Below are 19,944 nucleotides of genomic sequence, written 5' to 3' on the forward strand. Positions count from 1 at the left end.
AAAATAAGCGAAGTACCAACTTCTAATCTGGTGTGTGGGTGTATCTATGCATAAGGAAGAACATTCTTGAAAATTGGGTCGCCACGTCAAAATCCAAGATGGCCGCCGCCATGTATGTCTGAACATTGTGAGCGGAATATCTTGAAAAATAAGCGAAGTACCAACTTCTAATCTGGTGTGTGGGTGTATCTGCGCATAAGGAAGAACGCTATTGAAAATTGAGTCGCCACGTCAAAATCCAAGATGGCCGCCGCCATGTATGTCTGAACCTTGTGAGCGGAATATCTTGAAAAATAAGCGAAGTACCAACTTCTAATCTGGTGTGTGGGTGTATCTGCGCATAAGGAAGAACGCTATTGAAAATTGAGTCGCCACGTCAAAATCCAAGATGGCCGCCGCCATGTATGTCTGAACCTTGTGAGCGGAATATCTTGAAAAATAAGCGAAGTACCAACTTCTAATCTGGTGTGTGGGTGTATCTATGCATAAGGAAGAACATTCTTGAAAATTGGGTCGTCACGTCAAAATCCAAGATGGCCGCCGCCATGTATGTCTGAACATTGTGAGCGGAATATCTTGAAAAATAAGCGAAGTACCAACTTCTAATCTGGTGTGTGGGTGTATCTACGCATAAGGAAGAACGCTATTGAAAATTGAATCGCCACGTCAAAATCCAAGATGGCCGCCGCCATGTATGTCTGAACATTGTGAGCGGAATATCTTGAAAAATAAGCGAAGTACCAACTTCTAATCTGGTGTGTGGGTTTATCTAGGCATAAGGAAGAACGCTATTGAAAATTGAATCGCCACGTCAAAATCCAAGATGGCCGCCGCCATGTATGTCTGAACCTTGTGAGCGGAATATCTTGAAAAATAAGCGAAGTACCAACTTCTAATCTGGTGTGTGGGCGTATATAGGCATAAGGAAGAACGCTATTGAAAATTGGATCGCCACGTCAAAATCCCAGATAGCAGCCACCATATATATGCCTGAACATTGTGAGCGAAATATCTTGAAAAATAAACGAACTACTAACTTCTAATCTGGTGTGTGGGTGTATCTACGCATAAGGGAGAACGCTATTGAAAATTGGGTCGACACGTCAAAATCCAAGATGGCCGCCTTGCGTCTTCCACTTTGTCAACTCACATCACTTCACCGACGGGGAACCTAGGCGTAACGCTTGTTTTCATGATTTTCTTGTTTCAGGAAAAGTTTTCTTATTTAAAAAAAAGATGTTCTTCCAAAGAAAATTATTTTTCGTCGTGTCGTGGAGACTTGTAAACTTGACATGAATTACAAGGACAATGTAGTGCACAAGGAGCAAACACATATGGGATATAGGATTTGAACTTTCATGGCATGGATCATACATTGGTATCCGATATGAACTCGTCAAGTTCCCCCAGAAACACTTCACTGAATGTTTTTACAGTATTTCCATCTCAAGCGTTCATAATCACACTTTAATTCTCCCCAATAGTTAAATTTTGATACAAACCTTTTATTGGAACCTTCATTTGGTAAAAAAAAAACTGCCACTGAAGACAGAAACAACTAAAAGGGCACTCGGTAGAGCGCATACCTCTGCCAGGCTGAACAGTTTACGTTTTGTTTCCCACTGATAGGCCGGATCTGGATTCGGATCTGAACCAAAATCTAATCGGCTTGTTCTTGTCACCTTGCCAACTCGTCCCCCAAGTTTATTCATAACTCGTCCATAACTTTTTGAGATATCGTGCTACATATCCGTTTTAGCCCTATCAATCAATGGTGAAGAATCACTTTTAAAAAATACTCTGATCCAGATTGGAATCTTCACCAAAATCGAATCGAGTCGTTCTTGTCACACACACAATCTCTGAACCAAATTTAGTCCAAATCCGTCTAACTTTTTGAGATATCGTGCTATGTATCGGTTTTAGCCATATCATCAATGGTGAAGAATCACTTAAAAATTCTCTGATCCGGACCCGGATCTGAATTTTTATCAAAATCTAATCATTTCATCCTTGTCACACATCCAACTTCTCCACCAAATTTAATCCAAATCCGTCCACAACTTTTTTGAGATATCCTATTCACATACAAGGCTTAGCAGTTAGGGTGTTGGCTTGGGATCCTAGGATCCTGGGTTCGAATCCCAGTCGATCGCTTAATTAACGCCATGGGGGTTTACTCAGCCTGCCATCCTTCCGAGGTCGGCAAATTGAGCACCAGTTCACTGGGAATTGACTGTGTGTCGCAAGAGGCGACCAACAGAGTTGGCGGCAGGAAGGGCATCTGGCCATAAAACATTGCTTCAAAAAGGGGACCACGGTTCCCAAAAAAGGCCCAACCCCTGCTCTGTGGGGAAAAATGTCCTCTAAAGGTGGTTCTATTCACATACAAACAAAGAGACAGACAGACACAGGTGAATACATAACCTTCACCCACCTTTGGTGGCGGAGGTAACTAGAGAGTTCATGTGTCGTGGGTTTTATAAGCACCTGGTCGAACTTGGACAGTGCACAAGAGATTATTAATAGATAAGGATAAACATGCATGGGAGACATGGGCGCTTAAGCAAGTAGCACCATTTCGGTTCTCACACAGCCAGCACCAACATCATCTCAAAGAATTACAACTTGTAATCCGCTTCATATACTTTCTTCAAAGGACAAGGGACTCAAAACATTTCCCCAGTTTCACAGATTGTAGCAAGGAGAAAGACTTGGCAGGCAGGGAGCCCATAAGGGAAGGAATGTTAGCGCAAGGTCGAACGAGGATTTTGTCAACAGCTTCTCAAAACCAGACAGTCAGATGTTAGTGAGCCAAATGGGTCATACTGCCCCCCCCACCCCCCCAATTAGCTTGAGATTCGAATGAAATCCCTTACACATGGAATACCTTATGCTGTGCACTCTTGAGAAAAAGGTAATGGGAAGAGTCTTCTCAACTCTTGCTTTACACTTCTGAGAATGATTATCTATATTACCCTTCTTTGTGAACTTTGAATAACAGGTTACGAACCATACGAAAACCATACGTTTTCGAACGATGGTAACCATACGAAAACGATGGATCAAATGGAACAGTCCAGAAATGAACCTTCTGCCAACTATTCTCGGAGAAACTAACGATTTTGGAACAATGTTTGGAAAAAGGCGCCCCAAACAAACAGATATTTTGATCGAAGTTAGCTCTGTGGTTGCATCGCTAGGCGCCGCCATCTTTTTCTGAATCTCACCGTTACTCCGCCCTCAGAGTGTACAGCGAATTTGATTGGTCAAGATGGCGTAAAGTTTTGCCCTAGTACAACTAAACTGAAGGATTTTAGATCTGTAAACAACAATATTTGTGGTCCACAGAGTTCAAAATACATCATGTAGTTGAAATGAGATAGTACCTCGATCATATAATTGGACTGATGGACAGACAGAGTGAACCAATTGACTAACCCCGGTCTACGCTGCCTGCGTGCGCGGAACGGTTACGGTTTATTTTTTGTTTCGCAAAATGTCCAATGAGACATGTTGGGGAAAAGGGTGAATCCCGTCGGTAATCTTACCAACATGAGACATGTTAGTGAAAAGGGCGAATCCCGTCGGTAATCTTACCAACATGAGACATGTTAGAGGAAAGTGCGAAGCCCGTCGGTAATCTTACCAACATGAGACATGTTAGAGGAAAGTGCGAATCCCGTCGGTAATCCTACCAACATGAGACATGTTAGAGGAAAGTGCGAATCCCATCGGTAATCTTACCAACATGAGACATGTTAGAGGAAAGTGCGAATCCCGTCGGTAATCTTACCAACATGAGACATGTTAGAGGAAAGTGCGAATCCCATCGGTAATCTTACCAACATGAGACATGTTAGAGGAAAGTGCGAATCCCGTCGGTAATCTTACCAACATGAGACATGTTAGAGGAGAGTGCGAATCCCGTCGGTAATCCTACCAACATGAGACATGTTAGAGGAAAGTGCGAATCCCGTCGGTAATCTTACCAACATGAGACATGTTAGAGGAAAGTGCGAATCCCGTCGGTAATCTTACCAACATGAGACATGTTAGAGGAAAATGCGAATCCCGTCGGTAATCTTACCAACATGAGACATGTTGGAGGAAAGTGCGAATCCCGTCGGTAATCTTACCAACATGAGACATGTTAGAGGAAAATGCGAATCCCGTCGGTAATCTTACCAACATGAGACATGTTAGAGGAAAGTGCGAATCCCGTCGGTAATCTTACCAACATGAGACATGTTGGAGGAAAGTGCGAATCCCGTCGGTAATCTTACCAACATGAGACATGTTAGAGGAAAGTGCGAATCCCGTCGGTAATCTTACCAACATGAGACATGTTAGAGGAAAGTGCGAATCCCGTCGGTAATCTTACCAACATGAGACATGTTGGAGGAAAGTGCGAATCCCATGCCATCGTCTCTCGAAACGGGACATCATCTCCAATCAAAGCAATCCATGCAAAGCAATCATATCGTCCATAAAGGGAGAAGTCTTTGTAATTATAATGAGAAACCAATGTTTGCAGCTGTTAATACGAACATTCTGATTACATGTTTACTTTATTAATTGCCTGTTCATTCCATTTTGTGCCAGAATCCCATGGCAGGTTATGAATATATAATAATGCTGCTTATCGTGCCCTTTTTAATGCTCAGGGTCTTTCATTCCCCGCCATATGGCCATATGGTGGCATTTAGTGTAAAAAGAATGCATTTTGAAGATCACTTTGCTAAATCTGGATGGTGATGAAAACACGATTATTCACGGCGATGTGACAGGTATTCCAAATAGAACGATATTATCGACAGTCGGGTGGCAAGTACTCAGATCATCAGGTGGATCACCTTCTACTGGCGTTACAGACAAAAGACAAGTTTTCATTTCATTGTACACTAAAGGGGGAACAAATCCAGGACCTGGTATCTCTCGAGGACCTTACCTGTCCGGAAAAGATCTCGTGCCATGCCAGAGATAGTGTCACATATTACCTGGAGATTCCCATGATCCAAATCCGATCCAGGCTCGACTTGTTTATCAATGAATGAGATAATATTCCGATAATTGTCACAATACACATCTCGATATCCCTCGATAATCCAAGAATGGAAGAAAGTTCATCACAATGATCATCTTCACATCAGACTATTTTAATCCAATATACGACGAATCAGACAACTGAAGGACAAATCAGACAACTGAAGGACGAGTCGGATAACTGTAGGACGAATCAGATAACTGCAGGACGAATCGGCCAACTGTAGGACGAATCAGACAACTGTAGGACGAATCAGACAACTGTAGGATGAATCAGATAACTGTAGGACGAATCAGATAACTGAAGGACGAATCAGACAACTGGAGGACGAATCAGACAACTGTAGGACGAATCGGACAACTGGAGGACGAATCAGACAACTGTATGACGAATCAGATAACTGCAGGACGAATCAGACAACTGTATGACGAATCAGATAACTGCAGGACGAATCAGACAACTGTAGGACGAATCAGATAACTGTAGGACGAATCTACCATCTGTAGGACGAATCTACCATCTGTAGGACGAATCAGACAACTGTAGGACGAATCAGACAACTGAAGGACTAATCAGATAACTGCAGGACGAATCAGACAACTGAAAGACGAATCAGATAACTGTAGGACGAATCAGACAACTGAAGGACGAATCAGATAACTGCAGGACGAATCAGACAACTGAAAGACGAATCAGACAACTGTAGGACGAATCGACAACTGTAGGACGAATCGGACTACTGTAGGACGAATCAGACAACTGTAGGACGAATCAGACAACTGAAGGACGAATCAGACAACTGTAGGACGAATCTACCATCTGTAGGACGAATCAGACAACTGTAGGACGAATCAGATAACTGCAGAACGAATCAGACAACTGCAGGACGAATCAGACAACTGCAGGACGAATCAGACAACTGCAGGACGAATCTGACAACTGTAGGACGAATCGGACAACTGTCGGACGAATCAGACAACTGTAGGACGAATCAGACAACTGTAGGACGAATCAGATAACTGTAGGACGAATCAGATAACTGTAGGACGAATCGGACAAATGTAGGACGAATCAGACAACTGTATGACGAATCAGATAACTGCAGGACGAATCAGACAACTGTAGGACGAATCAGATAACTGCAGGATGAATCAGATAACTGCAGGATGAATCAGATAACTGCAGGACGAATCAGATAACTGCAGGACGAATCAGACAACTGTAGGACGAATCAGATAACTGCAGGACGAATCAGATAACTGCAGGACGAATCAGACAACTGTAGGACGAATCAGATAACTGCAGGATGAATCAGATAACTGGAGGACGAATCAGACAACTGGAGGACGAAGCAGACAACTGTAGGACGAATCGGACAACTGTCGGACGAATCAGACAACTGTAGGACGAATCGACAACTGTAGGACGAATCGGACAACTGTAGGACGAATCAGACAACTGTAGGACGAATCAGACAACTGAAGGACGAATCAGACAACTGTAGGACGAATCGGACAACTGTAGGACGAATCGGACAACTGTAGGACGAATCAGACAACTGTAGGACGAATCAGATAACTGCAGGACGAATCAGACGACTGCAGGACGAATCAGACAACTGCAGGACGAATCAGACAACTGTAGGACGAATCGGACAACTGTCGGACGAATCAGACAACTGCAGGACGAATCAGACAACTGTAGGACGAATCAGACAACTGCAGGACGAATCAGACAACTGCAGGACGAATCAGACAACTGCAGGACGAATCAGACAACTGCAGGACGAATCTGACAACTGCAGGACGAATCAGACAATTGCAGGTCGATGGCCTCCATCCCTCAACGGAAACTTGGGGGTGAGCTGGGGAGGAGGTGATCGACATGTTTTCCTGGCGAGAGACTCGACAGGTGTTTGTAATTACCCTGCGCTCGCGAAGCGAAAAGCGAGGTTAAGCATTCAGGTATGTGTGTGTGTGCCGTACGTGTGTGTGTGCCGTACATGTGTTTGCATTTTAAAAAATCATTTTCTCGGCAACCTTTGGTCCGATTGACACGAAAGTTTACCATAGAAGCGCCTCCTCCTGTAGAATATTTTAATGATTATTATGACGTCATAGGTAAAGTGGTACGGACGCCATCTTGGAAAAACTTTGCACCTCCATATCTCCCAAACCGCTCAATGGAAAAAATTTAAACTTGGCTCATTGTCAAGTACTCACCATGGGGAATAAGATATGTTCATGGTGATGCCATCGGTGCCTTAATTATGACGTCATAATTCGACAAGTACAACGCTTGATCTGATCAGTATGAATAAAACAAAAATTCCTCTGCAACTGTTCGTCCGATGGACACGAAATTTTCAGAATATGAGCGGCTTCTGTTTACTATACATCGGAGGTATGAGACACACCTGTTTAACATACATGGGAGGGACGACACACACATTGATGAATCCTGCTTCCTGTGAAACACCAGGTTGGCAGTTTGTACCTGGGTCAGGATTCGAACCCAGGCTAGACAGATTAGAGGCGAATATGGGTACGTTTCGGCCATCCAGGTATTCCCACTAACAAGAACAGGTGAGTGTGGGTACCTCTATGCCATCCAGGTAGTCCCACGAACAATAACACCGTATTAATCAAATGTACTTACACAACATCACGTCCACTTGTGTTTCCTGATTCCGTGTGCTCGAGATGGACCCCAGATGTGATGCGTGTACCTGACCAGACCACCTGTTGGTATCGGCTTTAAAAAGAGCCGAAAATATCAAAGGTATCATCCCTTGGTGTTGTGTTACCTGTGTTCAAATGTTGACAGGTGTTCGGTGTCATTGCTCATATAATGATGCAGGTGAACACTGATTACACGAAAGTGTTCGAGTCTTCGCAAAGGTTAATCTATCGATGATCGTTTCATGATATTTATTTGTATTTTCTATCAATCACAGGATCGATGTCCGAGACTCTAGAGCAGGGACGGATTCCCCAACCCAGGGTCGTGGCCCCAACTTAAACCCCCCTCAAGATGCTGGTTTTTAAGGGGTTTTCATGGGGTCGTGGCCCCAACTTAAACCCCCCTCAAGATGCTGGTTTTTAAGGGGGTTTTCATGGGGTCGTGGCCCCAACTTAAACCCCTCCCTTCAATATCCTGGTTTTTAAAGGGTTTTCATGGGGTCGTGATCCCAACTTAAACCCTCCCTTCAAGATGCTGGTTTTTAAGGGGGTTTTCATGGGGTCGTGGCCCCAACTTAACCCCCCCCCTCAATATCCTGGTTTTTAAGGGGTTTTCATGGGGTCGTGGCCCCAACTTAAACCCCTCCCTTCAATATCCTGGTTTTTAAAGGGTTTTCATGGGGTCGTGATCCCAACTTAAACCCTCCTCTAGATGCTGGTTTTAAGGGGTTTTCATGGGGTCGTGATCCCAACTTAAACCCCCTCTAAAGATTCCGGTTTTAAAGGGGTTTTGACGTCGAAAGCGTTTTCTCAGACAATTTATATCCTACTTAAGTACCGGGCTACGTACCTATTGATAACAACGTACCGGTACCATTTGGTAACTGTGTAGCGGTACCATTTGGTAACTACATAGTGGTACCATTTGGTACGTATGTACCTGTACGAATTGATAACTACATACTGGTACCATTTGGTAACTACACGTAGCGATACCTATTGGTAACTACATAGAGGTACCATTTGGTAACTACATACCGATACCATAGGTAACTACATACCGATACAATTTTGTAACTACGTAGCGGTACTATTTGGTAACTTCGTACCGATACCATTTGGCGAATACATACGACACCATTTGGTAACTACGTAGCAGTACAATTTGGTAACTACATACCTGTACGAATTGATAACTACATACCGGTACCATTTGGGTCGCGGAGCGAATGTGATTTCAATTTTTGGGGACGTGGACAGAAAAGGTTGGGAAGCATAGCTCTAGAGGTACACGCACTCACCTGTAATCTGTCTAGCCTGGGTTCGAATCCTGACCCAGGTACAAACTTCCATCCTGGTGTTTAACAGGCAAAGGTGATTCATCAATGTGTGTCGTCCCTTGGATGGACGTTAAAATGGCGTCCTTTCTGCCGATATTTGTTGGTGAATGTTAAAGATCCCACGGCGAGATTCGTGAAGAGTGGGTGAGCTTCGTGAAGAGTAGGTGAGATTCGTGAAGAGTGGGTGAGATTCGTGAAGAGTGGGTGAGATTCGTGAAGAGTAGGTGAGATTCGTGAAGAGTAGGTGAGATTCGTGAAGAGTATGTGAGCTTCGTGAAGAGTAGGTGAGCTTCGTGAAGAGTAGGTGAGATTCGTGAAGAGTAGGTGAGATTCCTGAAGAGTAGGTGAGATTCCTGAAAAGTAGGTGAGCTTCGTGAAGAGTAGGTGAGATTCGTGAAGAGTGGGTGAGATTCGTGAAGAGTGGGTGAGATTCGTGAAGAGTAGGTGAGATTCGTGAAGAGTAGGTGAGATTCGTGAAGAGTATGTGAGCTTCGTGAAGAGTAGGTGAGCTTCGTGAAGAGTAGGTGAGATTCGTGAAGAGTAGGTGAGATTCGTGAAGAGTATGTGAGCTTCGTGAAGAGTAGGTGAGCTTCGTGAAGAGTAGGTGAGATTCGTGAGAGTAGGTGAGATTCCTGAAGAGTAGGTGAGATTCCTGAAAAGTAGGTGTGCTTCGTGAAGAGTAGGTGAGATTCGTGAAGAGTAGGTGAGCTTCGTGAAGAGTGGGTGAGATTCGTGAAGAGTGGGTGAGATTAGTGAAGAGTGGGTGAGTTTCGTGAAGAGTGGGTGAGATTCGTGAAGAGTGGGTGAGATTCGTGAAGAGTAGGTGAGATTCGTGAAGAGTGGGTGAGATTCGTGAAGAGTGGATGAGATTCGTGAAGAGTAGGTGAGATTCGTGAAGAGTGTGTGAGCTTCGTGAAGAGTGGGTGAGATTCGTGAAGAGTGGGTGAGATTCGTGAAGAGTGGATGAGATTCGTGAAGAGTAGGTGAGCTTCGTGAAGAGTGGGTGAGATTCGTGAAGAGTGGGTGAGATTCGTGAAGAGTGGGTGAAATTCGTGAAGAGTAGGTGAGATTCGTGAAGAGTGGGTGAGATTCGTGAAGAGTGGATGAGATTCGTGAAGAGTAGGTGAGATTCGTGAAGAGTGGGTGAGATTCGTGAAGCATGGGTGAGATTCGTGAAGAGTAGGTGAGATTCGTGAAGAGTGGATGAGATTCGTGAAGAGTGGGTGAGATTCGTGAAGAGTAGGTGAGATTCGTGAAGAGTGGGTGAGATTCGTGAAGCATGGGTGAGATTCGTGAAGTGTGGGTGAAATTCGTGAAGAGTAGGTGAGATTCGTGAAGAGTGGGTGAGATTCGTGAAGAGTGGATGAGATTCGTGAAGAGTAGGTGAGATTCGTGAAGAGTGGGTGAGATTCGTGAAGCATGGGTGAGATTCGTGAAGAGTGGGTGAGATTCATGAAGAGTGGGTGAGATTCGTGAAGAGTAGGTGAGATTCATGAAGAGTAGGTGAGCTTCGTGAAGAGTGGGTGAGATTCGTGAAGAGTAGGTGAGATTCGTGAAGAGTGGGTGAGATTCGTGAAGAGTGGATGAGATTCGTGAAGAGTAGGTGAGATTCGTGAAGAGTGGGTGAGATTCGTGAAGCATGGGTGAGATTCGTGAAGAGTGGGTGAGATTCGTGAAGAGTGGGTGAGATTCGTGAAGAGTAGGTGAGATTCATGAAGAGTAGGTGAGCTTCGTGAAGAGTGGGTGAGATTCGTGAAGAGTGGGTGAGATTCGTGAAGAGTGGGTGAGATTCATGAAGAGTAGGTGAGCTTCGTGAAGAGTGGGTGAGATTCATGAAGAGTAGGTGAGCTTCGTGAAGAGTGGGTGAGATTCGTGAAGAGTGAGTGAGATTCGTGAAATTAGGTGAGAAAATTCTTACTTGGTGCTTGAGTCGAGTATCCCGCGTCGGAGTGGCGACTCATCCAGGTGTGTGCTGTTGTTAACAAGCAATCTGAGTATTGCGCTGCAATACATGTCCCCTACCAAAGTTCAAAGTGCCATAACTTTGTCAAAAATGATCGAATATGCAAATTCTGCACGGTTGATGCTGGTTTTCAAACTTGATCTGAGGTATGCTGAGACACGTGTGTTTCACGCCTCGCCTCGTTGATAAGCCCGTAAGGCGCTCCGTGGAGCAGCCTGTACGTATTGCACTGTGTGAATTATATAATTACCAACTCACGGTCTGAGGTACTAGCGATTCAAGAGATATCCATTTTAAAAAAATATTTTCGTTTAATTAACGATATCTGCCAAACCACGTGCCCTATCGCAAATTCCAAAAGGACATTTTAGTAGACTGACATGCTGAACAGATCTGTGAAGGTTCCCCTCGATTGGATCAAAAATGAGGGAGGGGCTCGGTTTTAAAAGTTCATGCTTAAAAACGTCATAACTCTGAAACCATGTGATGCATGACGTCATGGTCGCTGACGTTTTTGTTCGTCATGGGTATGCGATTCTGCCTGCAAATTTTGGCCTCGATATGTTCAGCCGTTGCAGAGAAAAAGGGTTTTTTGTGTTTTCACGAAAAACAATATGGCGGCCGAACCACGTGACCTGTGACTCATAATTACCATTAAAATATTCTAAAGACCGAGGCCTCCCTACGGTGAAAATTTGATCTCAATCGGTCCAATCATTGCGGAAAAAATCTTTTTTAAAGGAAATTAAAACTTAAAATGGCGCTGAGTTAAAGATCATCAGAATTATCAGAATTCCCAAAGTTCAAAGTGCCATAACTTTGTCAATAATGATCGAAACGTCGTGAAGTTCGAACTCGATCTGTAACTTATCATGAGGAAACCATGTGCCAAGTTTGAAATCATTAGCATTAAGCGTTTAGAAAAAAAGTCCGGAAAACTGTTCTTTGCGTGACGGACAGACGGACGGACTGACAGACTGATGGACGGAGGGACTGACGGACTGACGGACTGACGGACTGACAGACGGAGGGACGGCGTGCAAACCTATAGTCCCCTCCGGTGTACATCGGTAGGGGACTAATAAGAGACTGCTTCAGAAAAACCGAAACTTTGTGAGAGCCTGTAGTGCATCGATGATGATGATGCTGATGATGATGATGATGCTGCTGCTGCTGATGATGATGATGTTTCAATAGTGGACGTTGTGGTAGAATTTCGTGTATGACTCACAGGACTCCAATGATCGGACTCAGGTTTACCAAAAGGTCTGGTTTATTATTCACTTCATTCCATTTACCAAATAATACCGCATTATTCAATGGCTGAGATTAACTCTTTTCCATGGTCCTTTTCGTTCGGCTGATGTTCTTCCGCAGCGCCGTACTCGTTCATTCCATCGTTCCGTCGGGCAGGGCTTCTGAGGACAAGTCTACTTTACTCAACGTTTGCTCTCGTTATATCGCCAAACTGGACTTAATCTCCTCTCCGCTAATGTCCCGAGGTCATGCATCGCACCGAGTCCTGGCATCAGCTCGCTCCCCTCCTGCTGTGATTTCCATTTACACAGCAGGGGGGGGTGCTCTAGCCTGGGGCCTTGACCAGGTGTTTCAAGAGATTACATTGTTCATACACATAAAATGTATCTGCTTTGTTACCAGGTTAATTAATAAGTTACCAGGGCCAATCAATATGTTACACTGAGTTACACTTCCACAATTCCCTCATCTTTTTGTTTTTGTTTATATTAACCATTAATCTAAACATCAATATAAGTAAACAATCAATCACTACTAGTAAACATCATTACAAGTATAAGTAAATAATCAATCACTTTGGTAATCAAATTCCCTTAGGCATACACCGTCATCCTGCAAGAATCACAAAACATTTCGTTGGTCATTGACTTCTTCCATATCGTTCAATCTATTGCATTTGCATCACAAATATATTTTCAAAACAACACTTCACCATCACCAAGATACAACAATTTCACTTCATTTTCAAGTTTTGTACAGCATCTGCACCATCTGGCAAAAAACGTTTGCCTCCACACAAATGTTGACTTTGTTTGAAAGGAAGGGCTGATCACTTGTGTTTGAATCCAGGTATGAAGCATTTTCTCCTAATATCTTCATAGCTCCTGCACTACTTCGTGTAGGATTTCGCTGTTGTGGTAACACTGCGGAGTCATAGACTGACCCTTCTCTCCATGTAGCATTCTTGCCACTTTTTGCTGTGAACCATGATTGGCCAGCAAGATGTGGAACAGGGATGCCGGATGCATCCACACTGATGTTGGGACCATGGTGTTCAGGTCATTCATGGTCCTTACCAGGAGCAACCAGCAGAATCGTGCACAGCTGTTGTGACAAGGGCACAGCCGTTTTTGCAGCTCCATGCTGGTTCCCCGGACGTTGGTGAAGTAATAACATATGTCCCCGCATTTCACAGAGGTTGCAGGTAAAATGTCGTTGTCCTGCAACTTCTGATGTGGTGAATGTTCGAAGTCTTCGAACAAGAGTAAGTGATCGCCTTTCTTTCATATGTTGCAGTGTGATCCAGGCAAATGGTCACATAAATTTCCTTGGTGAAGGTAAGCATTCATCTCCAAGTTACACGGGAGAATGTCTTCATCATTCTTTGAGATTTTTCCAAACCAACAAATTAAGCATAATGTATTATTACCATAATTCCTCTCCACTTTTTCTTTTCCCTCTTTTTTTTTTTTTTTTTAACAGTGTGTCACTCGTGGTGATATGAGTTCATTGATATTGTAATTGACACAACTCATAACATTGTCGTTATGCCATTATCTTAATTCTACTGTTTATGTCGCCATAAAAGTCTTCCTTTTCTGGTTCCACATTTCTTTCCTCATTTGTCACTTCATGCGTTATCATCGTGTTGTTGGTTACCTTATTCAAACACACCGTCACTAAGGCTTTCAAGCAAGCCACCACTAAAACAATTGCCAATATAACTACTAAACCAACAAACAAGTCTGCTACTCCTTGTATATATTCATATCTATGACATAGTTATATGTCGATGACATTTAACATTATATACCAAACTAACAAGCTTCCTAAAAGGTAAATAAAGAAAATCCCTTAATATGTAACATAATCAGATTATTTGTCTTACCCTGATCCCCCTATCTCCCGGGGTTGAACTCAATCCCCTGATCATGAGTGTAGTTGTGATACATTTTTTCACTCATGTGGTGTTAATATCAGCAGGTAATTGTATGTCATGTAGGCAAATAAATGTCACTATTCCAAGTAGGAATATCACATGTTGAAAATGTAATGTTTATCAATGCAAGGGGTGTTAAAATGTAATTCAAATGACTGTAAATCACGACTATCATTTATCTACCACTGAATGTTCTGCTGGGCTGCTAGGTGCAGCCTCATTTTCTGTGGGATCGTCCACCTTAGCCCCATGTGCTTGTTTGCAATGAGGGGCATGAATCCAACTTTCTATTTTGGGTCCATATTTTTTCTATTCTTATCAATCTCCTATGGTTTATCATTTCGTTCCAAGATACCGCAACCAAAGGTTTTAACCAAAGCTCTACCAAACTATTTCCAATTTGAACAAAAATGCCAGTGAAACAATGATTCGAAGGATTAACTTCAAGGGGTCAATAAATTTATTCTATAGCCAGATCTAATTTTCCCATCCAATTGTTTGCCTTGCCACATGTCATATTATAACACCTTAATAAACCTTCGAAAAAATGTTTCCCATCTCAACAAATTTCCTTTTTTACAAATAGCCATGTGTAACTTACGTATTTAACTACAATTTCCTCTCAATTTGTTTGGCCTAACTGGCCGCAAAAGTGGCTGCCAGCATGCAGTACCGTTTTTTATCTACCAAGGAAGTGTTCCACACAAGACCTCTACCAAAATGTTGTTTGTAAAAACAAATCTGGGATTTCTGATTACATGGATGCACACTCTCAGGACATTTTCAGGCTGCTGTTAACAATCCACTACGATGACTTAATTCCTTTACCCACAATCAAATAATTAGTACAAATTGAGGATATTATCCCTATCACATTCTTTTATAGATTCATTATGTTGGATCTAATTTTTTCCAATAATTTTCCACTGCTGTAAGGCGGAACAATAGCTCTCATAAGTCTTAGTAATATCGTACTTAATTTGCCCAGCAGAGAATAATTTATTTACTATCCTTTCTCATCTGTTAACCAGTGACTTTGTTTAAACTCCAGAACTGAAAACCCACAATAGTTCAAACCAGCAAAATTTTCTTTACTCTTTTCCCATATCATCTATGCCTAAAACACATCCATACATACAGCACAATTTATATGCTGATAAAATTCAAGTTTATATATATAAAATCCATGAGCAGAGTATTCTGGGAAGTCAGTGTAAGACCTCTCCCAAATTTGGATGTTTTTGTACTTCCTCATTTCCTTTTATGAAGCTCATATCCATAAATAGATGTTATTCTCATATACATTCTATCAAAAATGGAATCCCAAAATTACTCACAATTTTACTATTAATTAATGGCTGCTCATAACCCAGCACATCAAATTTTTTTATATTCCATTTCCCTTGACAAAAGAGATAATGTTCATAATCAAATTATATTTCTATTTTATTTTACGGATTCTCTGGATATTCAATCCCATCCACATATCCCAATCCCATCCACATATAACTATCCATTTCCAGACAGGCACACTGTCGGTGTCAACAATCTTGTAAGATTGATACACAAAAAACACACACACACATGCATTATGCATATTTGTTTGCGTTGGAACCATTATTTACAGATCAGATGGGTGTCAATTTTATTTCAATTTCATAAAATTTGTCAATCAAATTCAAAATGCTTATAGACAAATGAACCAAAAGTCCATTCTTAGAAAACCTTTATGATGTCAAATTGAAATTACCCTTTCTGCCTTCACAATAATCTATCCAAATTTTGACTACACACCCATTTGCATGTCAGTCGATCATTGACCTATCAATTGTGCGGAACAATAGTCCGAAATTCCCACCTGATCATCATGTGACTCTTGTTACTTGGTTTGCCAACAATTGCAACGCAATTGTTCCAAACTTTGTAAATTTAAAATTGCTGTGCCCAAAATAGAAGATCCAATTTTGGCATTTGATCAATTAATTATTAATTTGTTAACAAGCAAAAAGAAAAATGAATCATTCTTGCTCTGAAAACTTTTCAGACACAAGAATCATCGACAGTTATTCATGTTTGTCCAGTAATCTAATTTGTTGAGGCCAATCGTCATTTGGGATTTGTCGCAATGAAGGCCTAATCATTGTCTGAGGTATCGGTCAGCACTGGTACCCTTGATCTTGGTTTCTTTGTCCTTGGTTTCTTTGTCCTTGGTTTCCCTGTCGAAATTGTCTTCTGCTCAGATATGGGCATCTCCTTATCCAGTGTCCCATCTCTCCACAGTTGAAGCACCGGCTTCTGTCGTTACCTGGGCTGTGCACCTGTGCACTTGTATTGCTGGGCTGCATCTCTACATCCCTGAGTTGCCACTGCAATCTCTCGTTATCTCCTGAAACACGAAAAAATTCTCTGTACCGTCCTTTTTGGGGAGACAACTGGAAATCAGATGGGACAACTGTCACTTTCATTCCTAATTTCGAGGGCAGTTGTGCATTTGTCTCCTCCACTGTATCCTGTATCCTTTTTATTTTAAATTCTACATCCGTTATCTGTTCTTGCTGTTCCCGTTGTCTGGATTCACCATCCCAAAGATGGAATGCAAGCCAGTCTACCGTTAGATTCTGTCTCTTTCTGGCTTTCAATCTTTGTTCTAATCTTTCCAATCGACTTCGCTCAAATGTACCATCTCTTGGAAACTCCTCATCATGTCCCTTTGTCCACAAATACCAATTCTCGACCTGCCTTATAGCTTCGGCACCATAACGGTCGTACATATGATGTGTACAAGTACCTTTTTTTGGAATCTCTGGTTGTCCTTGTGTATTCTTGTAGGCTCCATTTCCCATTCTGCCTTTTATCAAAGTAGCGTTGGATGTGTTGTAGTTTGTTCCTCTAAAGCTTCACTCGTACCTCCAGGAAGGGTCTCTCCACCTGTTCACACGGTGATTTCCAGAGAATCTCCCTCAGCTGTGGCTTTTGCACAATCCAATCTCACAGATCAGTATTTGCAGATGAGCCGGAGGGTCAGTATGAAATGGGTGAATCCTCAGGTGTCCGCTCTGTTTGACGGGGAAATCACACAATGGTAACCGCACATATATATCTGTATATAAACTCACCACCTTGCTCAATTTTCCCAGGTTGTCTCCACATTGATAATATCTCGCAAAGATATCAAAGCTTCTTTCTTGAGACCGCATTTTCATTAATCAAACAATCAATATATTCAATTCAATTTATTCAGTTCAATTTATTCAGTTAAATTTATTCAATTAAATTCAATCAATTAAATTCAATCAATTAACAATTCAATCAATTATTCAATTTCAATTAATTCATCAATATTCATCAATAAATCAAATTAATCATTTTGGATGACTCCTTGCATAAGCCCTTTCCCCAATGATGTCAGGACAGGTCCATCCATTGACTGAGATCGAATCTCATCGGTCGTCACCTCTGGTTCGTACCTCATGTTAATTGATGAATCACCGTCCTGTCCTAGGGTCATATCTGACATATTTCCCCATTTTGCCTGGTCTCCACAAATTTTCTTTGCAACCACTAAAGGCAACTCATCCTTCATTCGTGAGACAGCCAAAATGGATGGCAGATATTAAAGTTCATTGGGAAAAACATCTCATCATTTTTCTTTTAATAGTATCCAAAATCTCTTGGCAATATAAATTTCGTAAAACTCCTGAAATAAGACTGTAAAATTTCTTCAATCATGCTAAATTTTGAAACTCCATCGCTTGTAATACCCAATTTATCCCATAGGGCTTGAAAGTTCTTTCCCAAGTTCATGCAGCATTCTGCATTTGAACCCTATGATATCATTCATAATAATCATCATGATTTTATAGTCATGGTCCTATCATAATCATCTATTTAAAACGAACATTTCCTTTATCACCACAGCTATGTGGTATAATCAACAATAGAATAAAACTGTACATAGCAACAGGCTACCTCATGGCCACTTAGTATACCTATTGACAATAAGTCATAACAATATCGAATAATCACTGAACAATTCAAAAATCGCTTCCCCTGCTCCAGCCGCAGCATCCGTGATATTTGTTTGCTCATTCACTATTCCTGATTCGTCATCAAGGATCTCCATCATCACACAGCGTACTTAATTCCGCATTCTAATGAGAATTCAACAGGATTTTACGACTCAAAGGAAAAGAACGAGCAGACCTTTTGCAGGATGATCGTTACAAAAATCGTTACATATATTAAAGTATTTATGATGTCGACAATTCATATCTTAATTCTTACAAGATTTTGGTTCTTTGAATAAATCACAGCACCGGGAGAACCAGCTCCAAAAATGGATCTTTGTGTTTATTCAGCACCCTAGTAATTGGTTCTTTGTGTACTAATTACACAGCACCCAGGCCCCGCTCATATGGATCTTTGTGCAGCGCTACACAGCACCTGAGCAAAAGGGGTTTCATCTACATTTTCCCTATCTGGTGTACCATCCGTGATATTTGTCTGCTCATTCACTATTCCTGATTCGTCATCAAGGATCTCCATCATCACACAGCGTACTTAATTCCGCTTTTTAATGAGAATTCAACAGGAATTTACGACTCAAAGGAAAAGAACGAGCAGACCTTTTGCAGGACGATAACTGGAATTAGTCGTGAAAATATATCCAAAATACTCAAAAATAGACACCCACAAAAATAAACAACAAACCCAAACAAACCCAAGGTCGACCATATTACACAATAAATTACATCATTTCAGCATCGTATTGATTGCTGAAATATTCCAGGGTTTATACACACCTTAAAAGAGGTATGTGTGGTGTTGCCCCCTCCCACGTTTATTCCAGGGTTTATACACACCTTAAAAGAGGTATGCGTGGTGTTGCCCCCTCCCACGTTTATTCCTCATTAAATTACTCATTAAATTACTTATTAAATTACTTATTAAATTACTTATTAAATTACTTATTAAATTACTTATTAAATTACTTATTAAATTACTCATTAAATTACTTATTAAATTACTTATTAAATTACTTATTAAATTACTTATTAAATTACTTATTAAATTACTCATTCACTTCACTTACATAGTTTCAGCATTGTATTGATTGCTGAAATATTCCAGGGTTTATACACACCTTAAAAGAGGTATGCGTGGTGTTGCCCCCTCCCACGTTTATTACTCATTACATCGTTTCCATTAAAAAACATCGCTTCTACTGCTCCAGCCGCAGCATTCGTCACTTTGTCTGCTCATCCGCATGACCAAAACGAAATAAAGGGAGCTCAACCATTACACAGCGCTTTTAATGGCGCATGCCATAGAAACTCAACGCAATTTCGACTCGGCCAGCAAACGAGCAAATTTTGCAGGATGTTAACTGGAATTAGTCGTGAAAATATATACAAAATACACAAAAATACCCATCCACTCAAATAAACAACATTTATTCCGTTCAACAGAACAAACATTTCCTCTATCATGACATGCATGTCTTCAAAATTATATGACCAAGAGGAAAGTAAAATTAATTAAAACTGCGGGCAGTGATAATCCGGGGACCATACCGCTCCATCCTGATTGGACGAGTGCATGCTAGAGTCGTTAACAACGACAGTCCAGATCCGATTGTTCAAAATTTCAACTCAATCGATCGAAAAATGAACGCAGGGATGCATTTTAAAGGTGCAGTGGCACTAACTGAGTTGCCA

General features: G+C 41.7%; 1 protein-coding gene across 2 annotated transcripts in view; it reads right to left on the bottom strand.

Annotated features, from left to right (window-relative positions):
- The window catches only part of LOC137426041 (uncharacterized), a 75,238-nt gene that overhangs the window by 50,554 nt on the left and 4,740 nt on the right, over positions 1-19,944 (bottom strand). The window contains exon 2 of one of the 2 annotated variants that reach the window (XM_068114764.2): positions 2,438-2,499. In XM_068114764.2, coding sequence (XP_067970865.1) covers positions 2,438-2,468 — 31 coding nt within the window. In that variant the 5' untranslated portion in view covers positions 2,469-2,499. Of the gene's footprint in view, positions 1-2,437; positions 2,500-7,705; positions 7,772-19,944 lie in introns of those variants that run through there. The other variant, XM_068114765.2, reaches the window with a different exon arrangement.

Source organism: Myxine glutinosa, chromosome 4 (genome assembly GCF_964187855.1).
Source record: "Myxine glutinosa chromosome 4, kmMyxGlut1.1, whole genome shotgun sequence".
Taxonomy (NCBI): domain Eukaryota; kingdom Metazoa; phylum Chordata; class Myxini; order Myxiniformes; family Myxinidae; genus Myxine; species Myxine glutinosa.